This window comes from Gekko japonicus, unplaced genomic scaffold (genome assembly GCF_001447785.1).
Source record: "Gekko japonicus isolate JY-2015 unplaced genomic scaffold, Gekko_japonicus_V1.1 scaffold707, whole genome shotgun sequence".
In the NCBI taxonomy this organism is placed as follows: domain Eukaryota; kingdom Metazoa; phylum Chordata; class Lepidosauria; order Squamata; family Gekkonidae; genus Gekko; species Gekko japonicus.
Genome location: NW_015164686.1, coordinates 368,403 through 386,067, shown reverse-complemented (window position 1 = coordinate 386,067; position 17,665 = coordinate 368,403). Strand labels below are relative to the sequence as shown.

Below are 17,665 nucleotides of genomic sequence, written 5' to 3'. Positions count from 1 at the left end.
TTTCAATTTTTCCAAAAATTTCCGTTTTTTTCCGAGCTTCAAAATTTCCGGAAATTTTACATCTCTAGTCAGACACTGTAGTGCTACTGGGTCTGAATAGGCAAGCAAGGTCCCTTTTAAACATTATTTTTTTAAAAAAATGCCTAAAATGAACCTCTACGTGTAAATTGCTACACTTCTCTCCTGTAAATTTCGTAGTCATAGCCCCGTCAAGTTTCTTTGCCACCCCAGAACCAGTCCTGCTTTGTAGATGAGCCAGCCAGAGGGGAAGGGATCCAGCCTTCAGTGGCACCGATTCCAGTTCAAGCAACTGCCCATGATCAACCTCAAACAGCCTCGAAACAAAGCCACCTTTCTGTGTGCTTCACACATTTGGGGTGTGAAGGTTGCCCACGCAAATTCTACTGTGTTTTCTCTTTTTCATGTCGTCGAAAGACAGATGCAAATTAAAACAATCTAAATGGGGACTGGGTTTTTTTTTTAAAAAAAGAAACAAACTGGCTTATCAAATCGAGAATTTCCAAAAAACCAACGGAATAAAGTCATTCTCTGCAGTGTTATTTGGATTTGGTTGCGTCACCAGCTGAGTCTGTAGGAGTTGGGGAAAATTTTCTTGTGTAGATAGTCCACTATATCGGTTTGGCTCTCCAGCAATTCAAATTCGAAGAATGGAATCTAAGCAGGTAAAAAGAAGGGAGAATCCGTGAGTCAAGCCATGGCATTAGGTGGACAGGCAAAGCACTGCTAATCTGATTCTCTCCCACACATCTGGCCCCTCCGCAGTTTCTTCCCAGGTTTTAAAGGATTGCAACCTGGGCACCAAAACACAGCCCTTCCAACCCCCTGAAGGATGAGAGGAGGCAGCGGGAACGGCAGCCCCGGAAGGAGCAACAGTGGCCGGCCTGCCTCTCGCTTTCGTGGCTGATTCGTAAGAGCTCAATGCCCAGTCTGGAAGGAGAAGAACACTCTCTGGGGTTTGCTTTAATGCTGGCCTTTCCGTGGTGTGGTGGTCAAGAGTGGCAGACTCCAGTCTGGAGAGCCGGGTTTGATTCCCCCCTCCTCCTTCACATGAAGCCTACTGGGTGACCTTGGGCCAGCCACGGTTCTCTCGGAGCTCTCTCAGCCCCACGTGCCTCACAAGGCGCCTCTTGTGGGGAGAGGAAGGGAAAGGCAATAGCAAGCCACTCTGAGACTCCTTAGCGCAGAGAAAGGCAAAGGTAAAGGTTCCCTTCCTCGAAAGCCAGTCGAATCCGACTCTAGGGTTGCGGTGCTCATCTCCGTTTCCAAGCCGAAGAGCCAGCGCTGTCCGAAGACGTTTCCGTGGTCATGTGGCCGGCATGACTAAACACCAAGGCGCACGGAATGCTGTTCCCTTCCCACCGAAGTGGTCCCTATTTATCCACTTGCAATGTCTTGCTTTCGAACTGCTAGGTTGGCAGGAGCTGGAACTAGAGACGGGAGCTCACTCCGTCATGCGGCACACTCGGGTCTTGAACCGCTGAACGACCGACCTTCCACAGCCTGCAGTTCAGCGTCTTCACCACTTGAGCCACCGCAGCTCCCAGCGTATAAAACCCAACTCTTCTTCTTATATGAGAAATGCACTTTATTAAGGCAGCAGTCCTAGCCACGCTTGCCGGGAAGCAAGGCCCACCGAACTCAGTGGTTTTGCTTCCAAAGGTAAGGTTTTATTTATTACATTTTAATCTCACCCTTCAAGAAACTCAGGGGGGGAGGTCCGTTTGGGTCCACCTCTCACAACAGAGACCCAGCAAGCGTCACATCAGAGTGGCTCTCCCCACATGCCAACCTGCCCAGATGTACTTATTAAAAAAAAATCATGCCCCTGCTCACCAGACATCTCGCGAAGTAATAATACAATAAAATCATTAAAAAAACAGTAATATAAAAATTATCAATAATAAAACAAGCCCTAAAACCAATCCAGGGGATAAAAAACGGCACAACGAACACTCAGTAGTCTAAAACAACATCCATAAAACAGACTAAAAACAAACCATAAAAACAGGGAAAGAAGATGGAATGCCTTCGTTAAAACCCAGAGGGGGGGGGAGATTCTTTGGCCTGGTCTCTAAAAGACAATAAGGGAGGTTCCAGGGAAGCCTCAGTGCAGGGGGGGGGGAGAAGAGCATTCCAGAGGCGAGATGCCACCACCAAAAAAGCCCCGTCTCTGGACATCGCTGTCAGGATCCACAGCAAAACAACGAAGTACACGCTTCCAGGAAGGTTTTACTTTTATTGCAACGCCATAGATGCAATAACACGAACACTGTTAGGAATGGCGGACTACCTATGTGCATAATAGGATATAGGGCATTCGTATGTGCCCCACCCAGCAATACCCAATTAGATGGGCTCCTGCGCGCGGGCGATGGCAAGAGTCTGTAACGGTAGCGAAGCTGGGAACCAGAACGATCCCACGGAAGGTAGACAACACAACTCCTCCAGTAACTCTTAATAGATAAGCATTGCAGCTGTAAAGCGATTAAGCGCATGGGAAGGAATGCAAAGCAATTAGAATGTCTCTCCCTACTCATGGCAGCTTAGCTGACAATCGCCTGCCTCAGCTCTGCATGCAGGGGCACAGAGCTTGGCAAAGGGGTTGTTATGTGGCTGATTCCGAAGACTTACCTGTACCACTTCATAACCAACCAGCTTCAGGTGCCTTCTCTTAATGGCTTCTTTTCCCAGGAGGTTATGGCTGTTGATGCAGAACCTCTTTTGATCATCAATACAGAGAGCTATTCTGTCAAACCACACACAGAACAAGATTAAATCACACACAAAACATGATTAAATGCATTACAATCGGAATCAAATACATTGATTTGGGGGGCAAAGCCGGGAGCAGGCCATTTTCAGGCCTGACGAGCGGCCAGTGTGGCTGTGCTGTTACTCCCCTCCCTCCCGGACAGAGTCGAGGAGGACTATCCAGCCTCAGCACCACGATGCTCTGTGGGACGGCTTCGTCTTAAATCATTCTTGGGAGTCATTGTGGGATCCAGCCAGGGGGAAGCAACCTCCAGCGGGACCCGCAAAGACCAGCCCTCGGGCTCCCATGAACCCCAGAGGCCCCCCGACACGGTGTCTGTGGGCACCAGGCTAGAGATGTGAAGGCCCGGGGAAAAACGGGAAAAAATTAGGAAAAAAACTGGGTTTTTTCTGTTTTTTCCCCTGAGGTCTTTTTTGTTTTTTTCCAAAAAATTGAAAAAAGAAAAGAAAAAAAAATCGACCATGGAACGTTTTATTTTAACATGATGAATAAAATATTTTAAGACAAGGTGTTCAAATATTTTCCAAATCATTTCTAATATATATATATATATATATGGTATCAGATTGATCTAATTTCTGTGCACAAAGGACAAGCAAGTCCTAGGTTACAAACTGAACTCGCCAATGCAAGCACAAGATGCATTTCTTCCTTTAGGAGGTGCTGTTGTCAGAAGAAAATAAAAAAGGTTTCTGTTTTGTTTTTGCATGTGGGAGGGTATTAATTAATTAATTAATTAATTATATTTATATCCCGCCCATCCCACGAACGGGCTCAGGGCGGCTAACACTGCGGTACGATGTACCTAATGACATACAAAAACATTAAAACTCTATAAATATCATAGACAAATACTTTAAAACATAAATTAACAGTTTCTACTAAAAAGCATGTAAACAACAACATTAGATGGCGCACTTCCAGATCTCATACTACATTACTCATCATCCCTCGTGCCGGAGAGCCTAGCGATATCCAGGACCAGATCCAAGGTTCCATCCTTCACTAGGATCATTGGTGGTAACAGTGGTGGCGGCTCCTATTGGAATGCCTGGTGGAAGAGCTCCGTCTTGCAGGCCCTGCGGAACTGCAAAAGGTCCCGCAGGGCCCTGATCTCCTCCGGGAGCTCATTCCACCAGTAAGGAGCCGCCACAGAAAAGGCTCTGGTCCTAGTGCTGGTGAGCCTTGCCTCCTTGGGGCCCGAAATAGTCAACCGGTGTTAGGCCCCAGACCGTAGTGCTCTCTGGGGTATATATGGGGAAAGGCGGTCCCTCAGGTAGGTCGGACCCATTCTGTTTGTAAAAACTGTTTGGATACACTATATTTTTAATAGGCTAGTTGTGATAATTTCATGCCAAGTAAAAATGTCCATAGTCATATTTTATGTTCCTAAAGTAACAGAATGACTGTCAATCTAGAAAAGACAAGAGAAATGCTAATGTAGCATTTTTTTCAATTTTTCCGAAAATTTCTGTTTTTTCCCGAAAAAAAAAACTGGGGGGGGGGGATCGGTTTTTTTTCCCGAGCTTCAAAATTTCCGGAAATTTAACATCTCTATGCCAGGCAAGCATTTGCAGAGTCTGGGTGGGGCCAGATGGGGATTCTGGCTTCTCATTGGCTATGTTGATTTTTAAAAAAAATTGCTTCGACAGCAGCTGCCTCCACAGCACAAGGATTTTCACTGCGTGCCTGAAGGCGAGCCACGGGTCAGCGAGAAAATGTTTTTTTAAATAATATGTTCATTTAAAAAGGCATCCTGTTTGTTTATTTATTTATTTATTTATTTGATTTTATGTCCTGCCCTCCCCCGCGAGGGTGCTCTGGGTGCTCACGACAGTCACATCACAACGCTGTCACAAGAAGCAATATCAAAACAACGTTAAAACACACAATTTAAAAGCAATTCAAATAAGATGGCGGACAATGCTCCCTCTAAGTCTTGTGAGCAAAAATCCTACTTTGCGAGAGACTGGCATTAAAGTGGTGGGCAAACGATTTGGCTGCTGCATCAATTAGTTTGCTCTGGAGCCCTCCTTCCTGAGCTGAGACAAAAGCCTGTGAGCTAGCTCACATTAATTCAGCTTAGAGGGAACACTGATGGCAGACCAATTCATGGGAGTCCAGAGTGCTCCCACGAAATTCAGCGGCAATTCGACAGCAAGCTGATTCAGATCAGAGAATCTGAATCAGCCCGCAGCAGCCTGAAAGGGGCCAGAGGCTAAAAAACAGTGAGCCAGCTCACACCAACTCAGCTTAGAGGGAACACTGCTGCCAACCCTATAAGACAAAGACGTGTGAGCCGGAGGCTAAAAAACAGTGAGCCAGCTCACACCAACTCAGCTTAGAGGGAACACTGCTGCCAACCCTATAAGACAAAGACGTGTGAGCCGGAGGCTAAAAAACGGTGAGCCAGCTCACACCAACTCAGCTTAGAGGGAACACTGCTGCCAACCCTATAAGACAAAGACGTGTGAGCCGGAGGCTAAAAAACGGTGAGCCAGCTCACACCAACTCAGCTTAGAGGGAACACTGCTGTCCACCCTATAAGACAAAGATGTGTGAGCCGGAGGCTAAAAAACAGTGAGCTAGCTCACACCAACTCAGCTTAGAGGGAACACTGCTGTCAACCCTGTAAGACAAAAATGTGTGAGCCGGAGGCTAAAAAACAGTGAGCCAGCTCACACCAACTCAGCTTAGAGGGAACACTGCTGTCAACCCTGTAAGACAAAAATGTGTGAGCCGGAACACTGCTGTCAACCCTATAAGACAAAAAATGTGTGCGCCGGAAGCTAAAAAACGGTGAGCCGGCTCACACCAACTCAGCTTAGAGGAAACACTGGTCCTCAGGGCTATTCAGAACCACCCATTCCCCCAATCAGTACTGAAAGGTGAGGACAGAGCAGGAAGCTCCTACAGCACTTCCCTCTCCCACCACACGCAAACTCTGTTGGAGCAAAATGACAGTTCAAACTTATCCACGAGGAGATCACTTCAGAACAGGTTCACGGTGAAGACAAGGGCCCCCAAAGCTGCACTCGGCTTACCTGTGGCTCACCTCATCGTATTGGACGGCAGGCAATACAAGCCCTTCTTCGTCAAGTTTAATCTCAATATCTGGTGTGAGGAAGGGACAAGAAGGAACCAGCAGTTATTTTCCTGCAGGACTGGATGTAATTTTTTTTTTTGCCTGTTTGTACAATACAGACAGAGTGAGCTCCCGTCTCTAGTTCCAGCTCCTGCCCACCTAGCAGTTCGAAAGCAAGAAATTGCAAGTAGAAAAAAAGGGACCACTTTGGTGGGAAGGGAACAGCGTTCCGTGCGCCTTGGTGTTTAGTCATGCTGGCCACACAACCACGGAAACATCTTCGGACAGTGCTGGCTCTTCGGCTTGGAAACGGAGATGAGCACCGTAACCCTAGAGTCGGACTTGACTGGCTTTCGAGCAAGGGAAGCCTTTACCTTTTTTACAATACAGATGAGACACATTTTTCTTATTCTTGGTGCATGAAATGGGGAATGTCTGGCAGCTGTTAAGCAGGACAGAGCTCTGCCGGTCCAGCCAAAGTCTGTCAGCTTTGGTCTTCCAAACAGCGGCCTCACTGCACTGTGAAATTTCAAACCTCAGCCCAGCAAGAAGGCCAAAGTTCTTCTCTGTATCTTATTTCTGAATTCTGTCCATTTGGGAGCAGGTGACAGAGGCCATATATTGGGACAGGGGAAATGAGTGGAGAAGAAGAGAGTTCTTACTGATGTCTCTGTAGGGGTGGGTGGGTGGGTGGGTGGTGTTCACCTGGACATTTTCAGTCCCTCAGCTCTCTCTAAGCATTAGGTGCAGCACTCCTGTGGGCTGGTCTGTCATGCAGGTGCTCAGACTACAGCCTTGGGGAACTATCTGCTTGCTGTGCGGTCATTCCTGAGCCCGGGCAACTAGAAAGATAAAAGGGCTGGAACACTTTCCCTATGAAGGAAAGTTAAAGCGCTTTGGGGCTCTTTAGCTTGGAGAAATTATGGCTATGGGGGGACGTGATCGAGGTTTACAAGATTATGCATGGGATAGAGCAGGTAGAGAAGTACTTTTCTCCCTTTCTCACAATACAAGAACTCGTGGGCACTCCATGAAATTGCTGAGCAGTCGGGTCAGAACGGATAAAAGGAAGGACTTCTTCACCCAAAGTGTGATTAACACAAGGAATTCACTGACACAGGAGGGAGTGTTGGCTACAAGCATGGACGGCTTCAAGAGGGAATTGTAGATATAACATACGGAGCAGAGGTCCATCAGTGGCTATTAGCCACAAGGTATAAGTAGGAACTCTCGGTCTGGGGTAAGTGATGCTCTGTCTTCTTGGTGCTTGGGGGGGGGGGGCAACAGTGGGAGGGCTTCTAGTGTCCTGGCCCCACTGATGACATCTGGTATTTCTGGCCACTGTGTGACACAGAGTGTTGGACTGGATGGGCCTTTGGCCTGATCCAACATGGGCTTCTCTTATGTTCTTATATTCTTATGCCTGTGATCCCTTGGGGCTGAGTATATGCAAAATACAGACTTTTCTGGAATGGATGCAGCACTTATGTCTACTGTGGCGAAGCTCCCTCCACCCAAGGATTTATCCCCGTAATTTCAATCATTGTGACTGCTCTCTGTCCATGTACAGGAGAACAGCTTCAGACGAGTACGTGGCAAAAGGGACCAGGGGTGGAGAAAGAAACCAACAAGCTTCCCAGTCCAAGGCCCTCAAACTCTTTCTTATCCTAATGGCAGTGGCCAAAGGAGGACCCCGGGCTTTGCTACTTCACACCCTGCTGCCAGGTCACACCCAAAAGGGTATCTGATGAAGAGAACAGTCGCTCCCGAAAGCTTCTACTCTCCCAAAATCTTCCTGGTCTCTTAAGGAGCTTCTAGTCTCAAATGAAGGGGACAGAGACTGCCAAGAGCCAAATGGCAGGACTGTAACCTCTTCCTTTTAGGGCAGGAAGATCCAAATGACCCCCAGATGGGGACAGACTCCCTGGAGTAGGTTATAAGTTCTCTGGACACAAGGAAGAATCGCGCTCTCTCTGTCTTCCTTTGGATGCACATTTGCCATGAAGGACTAAGCTTTTCTCTAGGGACTCCATCTTCTCCACACAGGGGGACAACGAAGAGAAATAAGGTAATTATGACCTTTAAAACTACTGAAAGTTCAAGTAAAGCTAGCTTGTTCTATTTAAATATATTTAGGAAGCACACTGTGTAAAGAGAGAAGACTGCATCTTTTCATCTTTCTTTGTTCACTTGCTCAGCCCAAACGCTTGAACAGAAAATGTGTGTTCTTTTATTCATTTAACACAGTTCCATATATTTTGAATGCTTTAAGATTGGTCTCTGAAACACAACATGCCTATTCAGTCTTGCTATCAGAAGCATGGCAATGGGGACGGGCAGCTTGCCAGCCCTGGATCATGACAGCAGAATATGCGGTAAATCACCCCGGCGCTAGCTGGTACCTGCACAGGAGGCCCAGCGACTAGACAGAGCCTCTGAACAGCAACGCTGTACAGAGCACTCTGTGCATGACTCCGTTTAGCAGGAGAGCCAGTTTGGTGTAGTGGTTAAGTGTGCGGACTCTTATCTGGGAGAACCGGGTTTGGGCAAGCCACAGTTCTGATAAGAGCTGTTCTTGAAAAAGAGCAGTTTCTGTCCTGAGCTCTCTCAGCCCCACCCACCTCACAGGGTGTCTGTTGTGGGGAGGGGAAGGGAAAGGAGTTTGTGAGCCGCTCTGAGACTCCAAGTGAAGGGCGGGGTATAAATCCAATCTCTTCTCTTCTTCTTCTTCTCAGGACTGTTGGTGGCAGGTGACTACCTAGTTTGTTTTTTGCACCCCTGTGGTGAAGGAAAGGGACGGTGTTGCCAAGCAGAGACTTGGGATGGCCATGGGGGTTTTCCAGTCTCCCCCCTCTCCGGGAGCTAACCAGATGGAACAGGAGGGGCTGATGAGTCGGTTCCTTCATATGTACATTTTTAAAAAACCAAAACACTTTGCAGAAAGCCAAAGACAACATCCGCAGGCAACCACACTTAAATTTGCTACTCGTGCCTACCTATAGTATAGCAGTTAGGGGTCAACACGTGGGAGGCAAAATACATCCGGGCCCCCAAGAGGTCAATCAGGCCTGCCTTGACTTGGAAGTAGAAATGAGTGTCTACAGGGGACTCCAGCGAATGGCCTGCCATAAGAAATGACTTGACTCGATATTTTGGAAGCAGCTTGGGACCCTATCGAAACAGGAGACGAGAACTAAGCCAAGTCTGTTCCCACCAATGACACAAACCTCGGTACACACGCAAGAAATAGGAAAGCAGGAAGGAAAGAAAACCTTCACAAGTGCCTTCCAAAAATTGTAAGCATTTTAACGTCACTATCCTGCTAAATATAAAACTTCACGAGCGAGCCACAGGACTCTTTACAAAGCTACCAATAAAATGATTGTCATTCGTTTATTAGCAAATATCAAATACGCTCTGATAAAATTAGGCTACACAAAATAATTTGGCATGTTCTCATACCTCGTAGGATGGACATTCCATTGTCACCGTTAGAAACAGCTGGGTCAACTGAGACAAGACGGATCTTGTCAAACCGGGTCCTTCAGCTAGAATACAGAGAACCAGACAGGCATAACAAGGAGACCGTCTCATACATGTGCCTTTTGAAAAGTAAGTTAACACCACAGCTTACATTGATTTGTCAGTTAAGTGATAACAGACACCAAGGGGGTGGGGGAAGGGGGCAATCAGGGTTATCAAATGTGCTAAACCACTGGCAAAATGCTGGAACGGATCTCCTAAACTTCTGGATCACTTCTGCCCCGTGAAGTCATAATGCTCCAATTTCCCTGGAGCAGGCTGCAGTAACCCTTAATCATAACTGAAAATATTTCCAAACCAATCATGACCATGGTTAATGCTAACCAGGTTGCTTTTCAACCAGGATCTCTGCAAATGTAACTCAGCAAGATGAGACTCCTGCTTCATGTTAACTAAGGCTCAGGTTAGGGCAGACATGACTCTAAAAGAAGGGTCCCCGCAAATGATGCCTGCCAAGTGTTTTCAGGAAGAGGGTGGGGTTCTTGACCAGCAGGGCTTCTGATGCTGCTTGCTCACTTGCCCTGAAAGCCCCTTGCAGGAGTCCCCATAAGTTGACAGCACACAGTAGCTAGGCACTGATCAGGGTAAAGAGAGAGAGTCCTAATCTGGGGGTTTTCAGAGCGACTGGCTTCAGGGAACTCTCTGCATATGGCTTTTCTGCCAAGGAAATCCTCTACAGCAGCCACAGAGTGCCTTATGGTGCAAAAGATTGTTGGGTGTGCACTCCAGGGGTCGTTTCGTAGAAAAAGAGCTAGGGGAACTCATTAGCATAACTCATTAACATATGCCACACCCCCTGACATCACCGGAAGTGTGTCATAAGGCCACACACCCCGCCCCCAACGATCCCTGCTGCCGCTGGTGGACTTGCAAGGCCGGTGGGAGTGCAAGGAAGCCCCGCGAAGGCCCTCCCTGGCCCCAGGCAGGCAGGGGTGGGGAGAGGCAGGGAGGAAGCAACTTACCCTCCCTCTTCTCCTGCCTCCTCCTGGCTGAATGAGGGCCGGAAGCGGGGCGGCCGGAAGCAGGGGGCGGGGCTTCATCATGTGCCCTGCCCCCCGTACCTCACCCAGGGGGAACTGCGATCCCCCGCGATCCCCCCAAAATGACCTCTGGTGCACTCAGTTCCAGTAGCGAATAACTCGGCCTGCAGCCTCCGCATGAACACAGAAACATCACCCCACACTGCTCCACGAAGAACACATTGCACAGAAGGAAAACTGGAAGCAAGCAGATCTCTCCTCATAAGGGCCGCTTCTTTGAGTCACTGCCCGTTTTGCACAAGCCCTAATTCATCATTACATCCCAAGTGGCAGCCTGTAAGGCTGTGCTTGCCCTCGAAGCCCAGGTTCGCAGCCTGGGCCGGGAGGGCAAAGGTCAGCCTAGGGCAAGAGACCAAGCGCAAGGCTTGGCGCTGCCAGGGCACAAGTGCGGTTCGGCATTACAAGCAACTCGACCCAAGCTGTTTCCCAGGCAGATCTCTGCCACAGCGATCACCCCGCTGAAGAGCTGCCAAGAGCCTACAGACAACTTGAAAAGCCAGTGAATGGGATGCTAGAGAGGGTGACCTAACACACTTACCTTGCAACTGCTGCAAAAAATAAGGACTAAATACTTTAGCCAGAAAATTGAGTGGGTAGCGTTCAACCAGGGTGCAAGAGTGAAGCAGGCTCAGCAGCACATGGGACTGAAATTGAGCAAATCGGGTGCTGAGCACCCTTTCCAGTTTCCGGAAGAGGGACGGAGCACATGGTGGCAGGTAGTTGAGTTGTCCAAATGGAATGATCTGTTCAGCAATCTGAGTGGTGGTGAAACCATCTGCATTGTAAATGAAACTCTCCGCCACTGCATTGAAGATGGTTTTGGAAAGGATGCGCTTCCTGCGGCAGTACTGCATGACTTTGGAGACCACCTTGGGGTGCATGGCGAAGGCGTGCTTAGCGACGTGTCTTTCTAGGGCTTCTGTGAAGAGCGGATCGTTGTGTCCAAAATGAATGAACGCCTCTAGCACGTGAATGATTTCGTCGTCTGTGAAAGAGGGAATGTGGCGTATAGAATACTTGCAAAACTTTATCACCAGGGGGATAGCTTGGGTTTGATCAAGAACCACCAGAGCGTTTAGCACTGCGCTCGTCAGTTTGGGGCTGAACTTAGAAACCTGACTCACAGTGAAATGGTTCATTTTGTTCAACAGGTCCTGGTATTTCCCTCTCTTTCCTACACCCAACTGCAGGATCCTGTACACCATGACCATTTCATCAGACGTCCAGTCCTCGAGATTTGTACTCTGCACCTGGTCCATAATGTGTTCCAGCATTGCACAGTCTGGACCTTCTAGGTCCAATAAGCCCTCCGCAAGGACACACGAATCTCTGATGCTCAGCTGGCCCTTACTGAGACGTTCCCGGCTCTCTGATAGCAAACGAACGACCAGGGTGCTCCACGGGTCCACACGCAACTTTATCAAGGAGCTCAGCGAATTCACGAGACCAGCATCAGACAGGTTTGGAGATTCTCGTTCCAGCTGGAAGCAAAGAGACTGGAAGACGGCGTCCTCTGCAAGGTCCTCGGCATGCTTCGGCCTCCCATCCTCCACGTCAACATCACAGAGCCGCTGGAAGACAGCTGCCACTGTGGTGTCCGTTAAACTTTCCAGGGAGTTCACAAATCTGAAAATTTCTTCATATGACTGGCAATTGTCTAACGCCTTCAAAAGCTGCTGTTCCTCTGTCTGTTTGCTATTTGATCGGAAATGATTACCTGCCTCTCCATGGAGGTTCCCTGTTCCCATGGTGGAGCTGGGAGGACTTCCCAGCGCCACGTGATGATTTCTACGAACCGTGCCCTGCACACCTGTCACCGAACATGCTCTCTGCAAGGCTGACGAGCCATAGTGGCACAGTGGCCCTCTTTCTGGACCAACGTGGTGTACAACTCTCCCTCCAGTCAGTAGCGGCCTGCAGGCTCGTACTCTGGAAGTCCACGCTCGGAAACATTTTAAATGTATCAAGGCCATCTCAGGTCAGCTGTGTGAACATGGTCCCCTGGAAAGGAAAAGAAAAACAGACCTTGAAACAATGCTGTAACAGCCCCTCCTGCAATTTACAGCAGCAGGGATAGAGCAGGTAGGTAAAGAGGTACTTTTCTCCCTTTCTCACAATACAAGAACTCGTGGGCACTCCATGAAACTGCAGAGCGGTTGGGTTAGAACGGAGAAAAGGAAGTACTTCTTCACCCAAAGAGTGATGAACACATGGGATTCACTGCCACAGGAAGTGGTGGCGGCTACAAGCATGGACGGCTTCAAAAGGGAACTGGATAAGCATCTGGAGCAGAGGTCCAACAGTGGCTATTAGCCACAAGGTATAGATAGGGGCTCTGGGGCAAGTGATGCTCTGTCTTCTCGGTGCTTGGGGGGGTCAACAGTGGGAGGGCTTCTGATGTCCTGGCCCCACTGGTGGACCTCCTGATGGCACCTGGTATTTCTGGCCACTGTGTGATACAGAGTGTTGGACTGGATGGGCCTTTGGCCTGATCCAACATTGGCGTCTCTTATGTTCTTATGTTGTGGGGAGGGGAAGGGAAAGGAGTTTTGAAGCCTCTGGGGCGGTGGGGTAAGTGATGCTCTGTTTTCTTGGTTCTTTGGGGGGGGGGGTCAACAGTGGGAGGGCTTCTAGTGTCCTGGCCCCACTGGTGGACCTCCTGATGGCACCTGGTATTTCTGGCCACTGTGTGACACAGAGTGTTGGACTGGATGGGCCTTTGGCCTGATCCAAAATTGGCGTCTCTTATGTTCAGCCTATATTGTATCCAAATCCAATAACCTTTATTGGCATAACAATAACTTTAAAATGAAAACAGTACAAATCAGCCCATATGCCAACAAATAGAAACAGAGTACAGCTATTTGTAACATTGTATATAGTAAAAATAATAGGGCGTGATAAAAGTTCAGAACAGTAATCTCGAGTATCACAGTAATTAAAACAGTTGCAGTAAGAAACTTAACTATCCGGAGAGGGACCATAGATACGCCTTATCTCTCTCACTCACTCTCCACCTCCTTGCCTCTTTTTCTTGGCCCCTAAGTACATTTGCCAGGAACTCTGCCACCTGCTCAGTAACTTCAGGGTTTTTATCCGCTAGTAAGCTGTGGAAGGTCAGTAGTTCAGCAGTTCGAGACCTGAGTGTGCCGCATGACGGAGTGAGCTCCCGTCTCTAGTTCCAGCTCCTGCCAACCTAGCAGTTCGAAAGCAAGAAACTGCAAGTAGATAAATAGGTACCACTTCGGTGGGAAGGTAACAGCGTTCCGTGCGCCTTGCTGTTTAGTCATGCCGGCCACCTGACCACGGAAACGTCTTCGGACAGCGCTGGCTCTTCGGCTTTGAAACGGAGATGAGCACCGCAACCCCAGAGTCGGATTCGACTGGCTCTCGAGCAAGGGAACCTTTACCTTTACTTTAAGAATTCAAGACCTCTATTGGTCGCAGCCTTCGAGAGATATTGTATCCATTTTTACCCTGCCCAACCTCCAGGAAGCTCCGAACGGCATCTTATTTATTTCCTTCCTTTCCTCCAGGAGAAGTGGTCTCTGCAGTCTCTGGCGCTGTCATCCCAGGGAATCCCCAGGTCCCACCTGGAGGCTAGCATCCCTACCTGGAGATTTGGGGGATGAAGCCCGGGGGAAGGGGCGGGTCCTCAGTCAGCAGGGGGCAGGGCCACCGAGCCCGCCCTCCAAAGCAGCCACTGTCCCCGGGGGAACGGAGGAGCTCTAGAGAGCAGCTGCAGTGCAAGATCTCCCCCTCCCCCCGCCCGGGAGGTTGGCAACCCGGCATGCACGCGCAGCCCCTGCAGGGCCCGGGCCGGGGGTCTTGGCGGGCAGTCCCGCAACCAGCAGGACGGTCTGCAATTGTCGGCTGCACCCGGGCCCTCTCCCCTCCGCACCGGCCACCGCACTTACGGAGTTCTTCCTTCTTGCACGCAACTCCGCGAAAGGACTTTTGCCGACCACGCATGCGCAATCGAGAGCCTCCGGGGACAAGCAGGTTAAAGAATCCCACTTGTTCGAGGGCGGAACGTGACGCTGACCAATCACGGGCGTTCCCTCGGCAGCGCCGTCGGGCCCAGGCGGGTTTCTTCCTTCCTCTTTTTTGACTTTGGCCCGCCCATCACGGCGAGGGAGCCAATCTCTCGTTTCGCTTCTTCCGCCCCGCCCTTTCGGGCCACAATGTATCCATTTTCGACCCTCTGCGCTGTCCCGGCGGCCTCTAACCTCGATTGGCTTTTGCTTACGTTCCGTGACAAAACGGTGAGCCAATCGTGTGCGAAGCGCCGCCCCTTTCGCCCTGACTGGCAGGTGGGCAGCCAATCAGGAAAGAGTAGAGACCCGTTTTCCCCCTCGGACTCCTCTGACGTCATGGGAGAGGCGCTCAAGGGAGAGGCGCAAAGCCCGGGCTGGATTCCTGGCACCGCCGGGAGCCGCGCCTCTTCAAGGTGTTCGTGGAGGAGGGAGCCCGTCGTCCGGGGAGTCCGATCGGCAGAGGACCGGGGTCGGTGGTGCCCAGAAGCGGCGGACGGGGCTGGAAATAGCAACGGAACGAATGCAGAGTCCCGTGGTGGGGGCACCTTTAAGGCCAACAAAGTCTAATTCCAGGTATGAGTACAGATAGTCTCAGGAAAAAAACGGAAAAATGAAGCCTTTTTTTGTTTTTTCCCCCGAAAAATTGAAAAAAAGGAAAGAAAAAACATTGATTATGGAACTATTTTAACATGATGAATAAAATATTTTAAGACCAGGTGTACAAATGTTTTCCAAATCATTTCTAAAATGTATATATGGTATCAGATTGATCTAATTTCTGTGCACTGAGGACAAGCAAGTCCTAGGTTACAAGTTGAACTCTCCAATGCTAGAACAAGATGCATTTTTTCCTTTAGGAGGTGCGATTGTCAGAAGAAAAGAAAAAGGCGTCAGTTTTGTTTTTGCATGTGGGTGGGTATTCTGTTTGTAATAATTGTTTGGATACACAATATTTTTAATAGACTAGTTGTGATCATTTCATGCCAAGTGAAAATATCCATAGTTATATTTTATGTTCCTAAAGTAACAGAATTACTTTCAGTCTAGAAAAGACAAAAGAAATGCTAATGTAGCATTTTTTTCAATTTTTCTGAAAATTTCCGTACTCCCCCGGGGAAAAACTGGAAAAAAACCGGGGTTTTTTCCGAGCTTCAAAATTTCTGGAGATTTTACATCTCTAGGTATGAGCTTTCCTGTGCAAAGGCCCACTTTTGCAAATGCATTGGGGTGGCAGATGAGGTTCTAAACTTGTAGGCAGGGATTTAACAGCAAATTAACATGTAACGTGATGATGTCTAAGTCATGCAAAGTGAAAACTTAATAAGTTACGGTTATAAAGTCAACAGCTGTAAAACAATACATGTGTGACAGTAGCAGATAAATGTCTAAAGGTGGGTTTTTGTCCTTATTGTGGGAAGTAACAGAATCTTAATTATTTCCTCTGAGGCTTAGAGGGCATGTGGAGGGCGCTTTATATTTTGAGCTGGATGTAATGTTGTTGGCAGACATCCATTCGGTATTCTAATGTACTGTTCTGAAAAAGAAATACACTAACATATAGCAGATAAGAATGCAGAGATTACACATTCAGTCGCTGAGTTTTGTGCATTAATTCTTAGATTGCGGGAATCGCATTTTAAAAGTTCTTAATTTCAGATTTCTATTTTTGTATATGATGACTGGGTTTTTCCCCTCTCCCTCACATGTTATGCTTACTTTGTATGTTGGTCTTAAGACCATAATAATAATACACTAAACTAAACATTTAGAGGATTTATAGTCCTTCTTGTTGAGAATACATGTGTGAGGACTGAATGAGTTAGCATATGTAACAGGATAAAAATCCAGTGTCCCTGTTGAGTCCTGGGGAGGAAATAGCAATCCCTTCAGGGGAAGGAGGGATCCAGATGCTTGACATGTTTTTTGTTCTTGTCGTGTAGTTGAGCCTGTAGGAGGTTTCCCCCAGTGTTCCCTCTAAGCTGAGTTAGTGTGAGCTAGCTCACGGGTTTTGAGCCTCTGGCTCACATGTTTTTGTCTTAGCTCAGGAAGGATGGGGCTCCAGAGCAAACTAATTTATGCAGTAGCTGAATCTCTCACTCACAACTTTAATGCCAGTAGCTCACAAAGTAGAATTTTTGCTCACAAGACTCCACTGCTTAGAGGGAACACTGGTTCCCCCCCCTTTTTTGGGGCTGTGGATCTGCAATCCCATCCCGTCGATCAGACAAAAAACAGCAGTATAACAAAAAAGTGATCACTGTTCAATATCCATTAAAAACAATGACATTTAATTGCAGTAGCTGTGTATTTATGTACATCTAATGTTATACTAAAATCCAGGTCCCCTAACAGAGTCATTAAATAAAATTCGAGTCCAGTGGGGGACCTTTAAGACCGACAGAGTTTTATTCAAGGTGTGAGCTTTCATGTGCAGGGCACACTTCCTCAGATACGGTGAAGTGGAGGTTTCCAGTCCATACATTTAGGTAGAGGGTGAGCAGCAAATTAACGTACAACATAATGAAGGTTGTTTAACTGATGCAAGGACCAAACTGGAATAACAAGCTTAGTTTATATGGTCACCATTTGTTTGGATTTAATTCTGGGTGGGAAAAAGTGAAGGAAATAAATATATCAGTATTGGAGATTGATGTGCAAATGTACCCTTCTCAATTGTGGAATGCTAAGTAACTGGGACCCTTTTGTTATAAAGTCAGTTCCATCTGTTTCTTCTCATTAAATGACAGAAGAGCGAACAGACTTTTTACTCATATGAGAGTCCGGGAGCAAACTGCAAAAGAGCAAACTGTATAAATAAGACTGGTTAGGGGACCTGTGGGTATGTGTAATCCAACTAAGATTGGTTAGGGAAACACACTTAAAAACCTTAGTTCATAGTAAATACATTTAATGGAAGATTAATCTTAAAATGTTTAGGCAATGAACAGATGGTAAAACAGAGAGCCAGTTTGGTGTAGTGGTTAAGTGTGTGGACTTGATTCCCCACTCCTCCACTTGTACCTGCTGATGTGACCTTGGGTCAGTCACAAGCTCTGGCACAGCTGTCCTTGAAAAAGAGCAGTTTCTGTCAGAGCTCTCTCAGCCCCACCCACCTCACAGGGTGTCTGTTGTGGGGAGGGGAAGGGAAAGGAGTTTGCAAGCCGCT

General features: G+C 48.0%; 2 protein-coding genes across 2 annotated transcripts in view; one reads left to right on the top strand and one right to left on the bottom strand.

The window, feature by feature from the left end:
- Positions 1-467: 467 nt before the first annotated feature.
- Positions 468-14,402, bottom strand: FASTKD3 (FAST kinase domains 3). Its single transcript, XM_015409350.1, has 7 exons — positions 14,380-14,402; positions 11,001-12,463; positions 9,342-9,427; positions 8,876-9,050; positions 5,839-5,908; positions 2,653-2,767; positions 468-675 (listed from the first exon to the last, which is right to left on the bottom strand). The coding sequence occupies exons 2-7, from the start codon at positions 12,433-12,435 to the stop codon at positions 577-579; spliced, it is 1,980 nt and encodes a 659-aa protein (XP_015264836.1). The 5' UTR covers positions 12,436-12,463; positions 14,380-14,402; the 3' UTR covers positions 468-576.
- Positions 14,403-14,861: 459 nt separating this feature from the next.
- Positions 14,862-17,665, top strand: part of MTRR (5-methyltetrahydrofolate-homocysteine methyltransferase reductase) — a 41,712-nt gene continuing 38,908 nt past the window's right edge. The window contains exon 1 of the mRNA XM_015409349.1: positions 14,862-15,072. The gene's annotated coding sequence lies outside the window, so the exon portion shown is untranslated. The remainder of the gene's footprint in view (positions 15,073-17,665) is intronic.

What these genes read in the sequence shown, in the direction of transcription:
- FASTKD3 (XM_015409350.1), bottom strand. Translation starts at nt 12,435, where the DNA reads ATGGCCTTGATACATTTAAAATGTTTCCGAGCGTGGACTTCCAGAGTA. An exon ending in TGGAATGTCCATCCTACGAG is followed by an intron (nt 9,051 to 9,341) that starts GTATGAGAACAT and finishes CTGTTTCGATAG; the next exon opens with GGTCCCAAGCTGCTTCCAAA. An exon ending in TACGATGAGGTGAGCCACAG is followed by an intron (nt 2,768 to 5,838) that starts GTAAGCCGAGTG and finishes GTGGTTTGACAG; the next exon opens with AATAGCTCTCTGTATTGATG.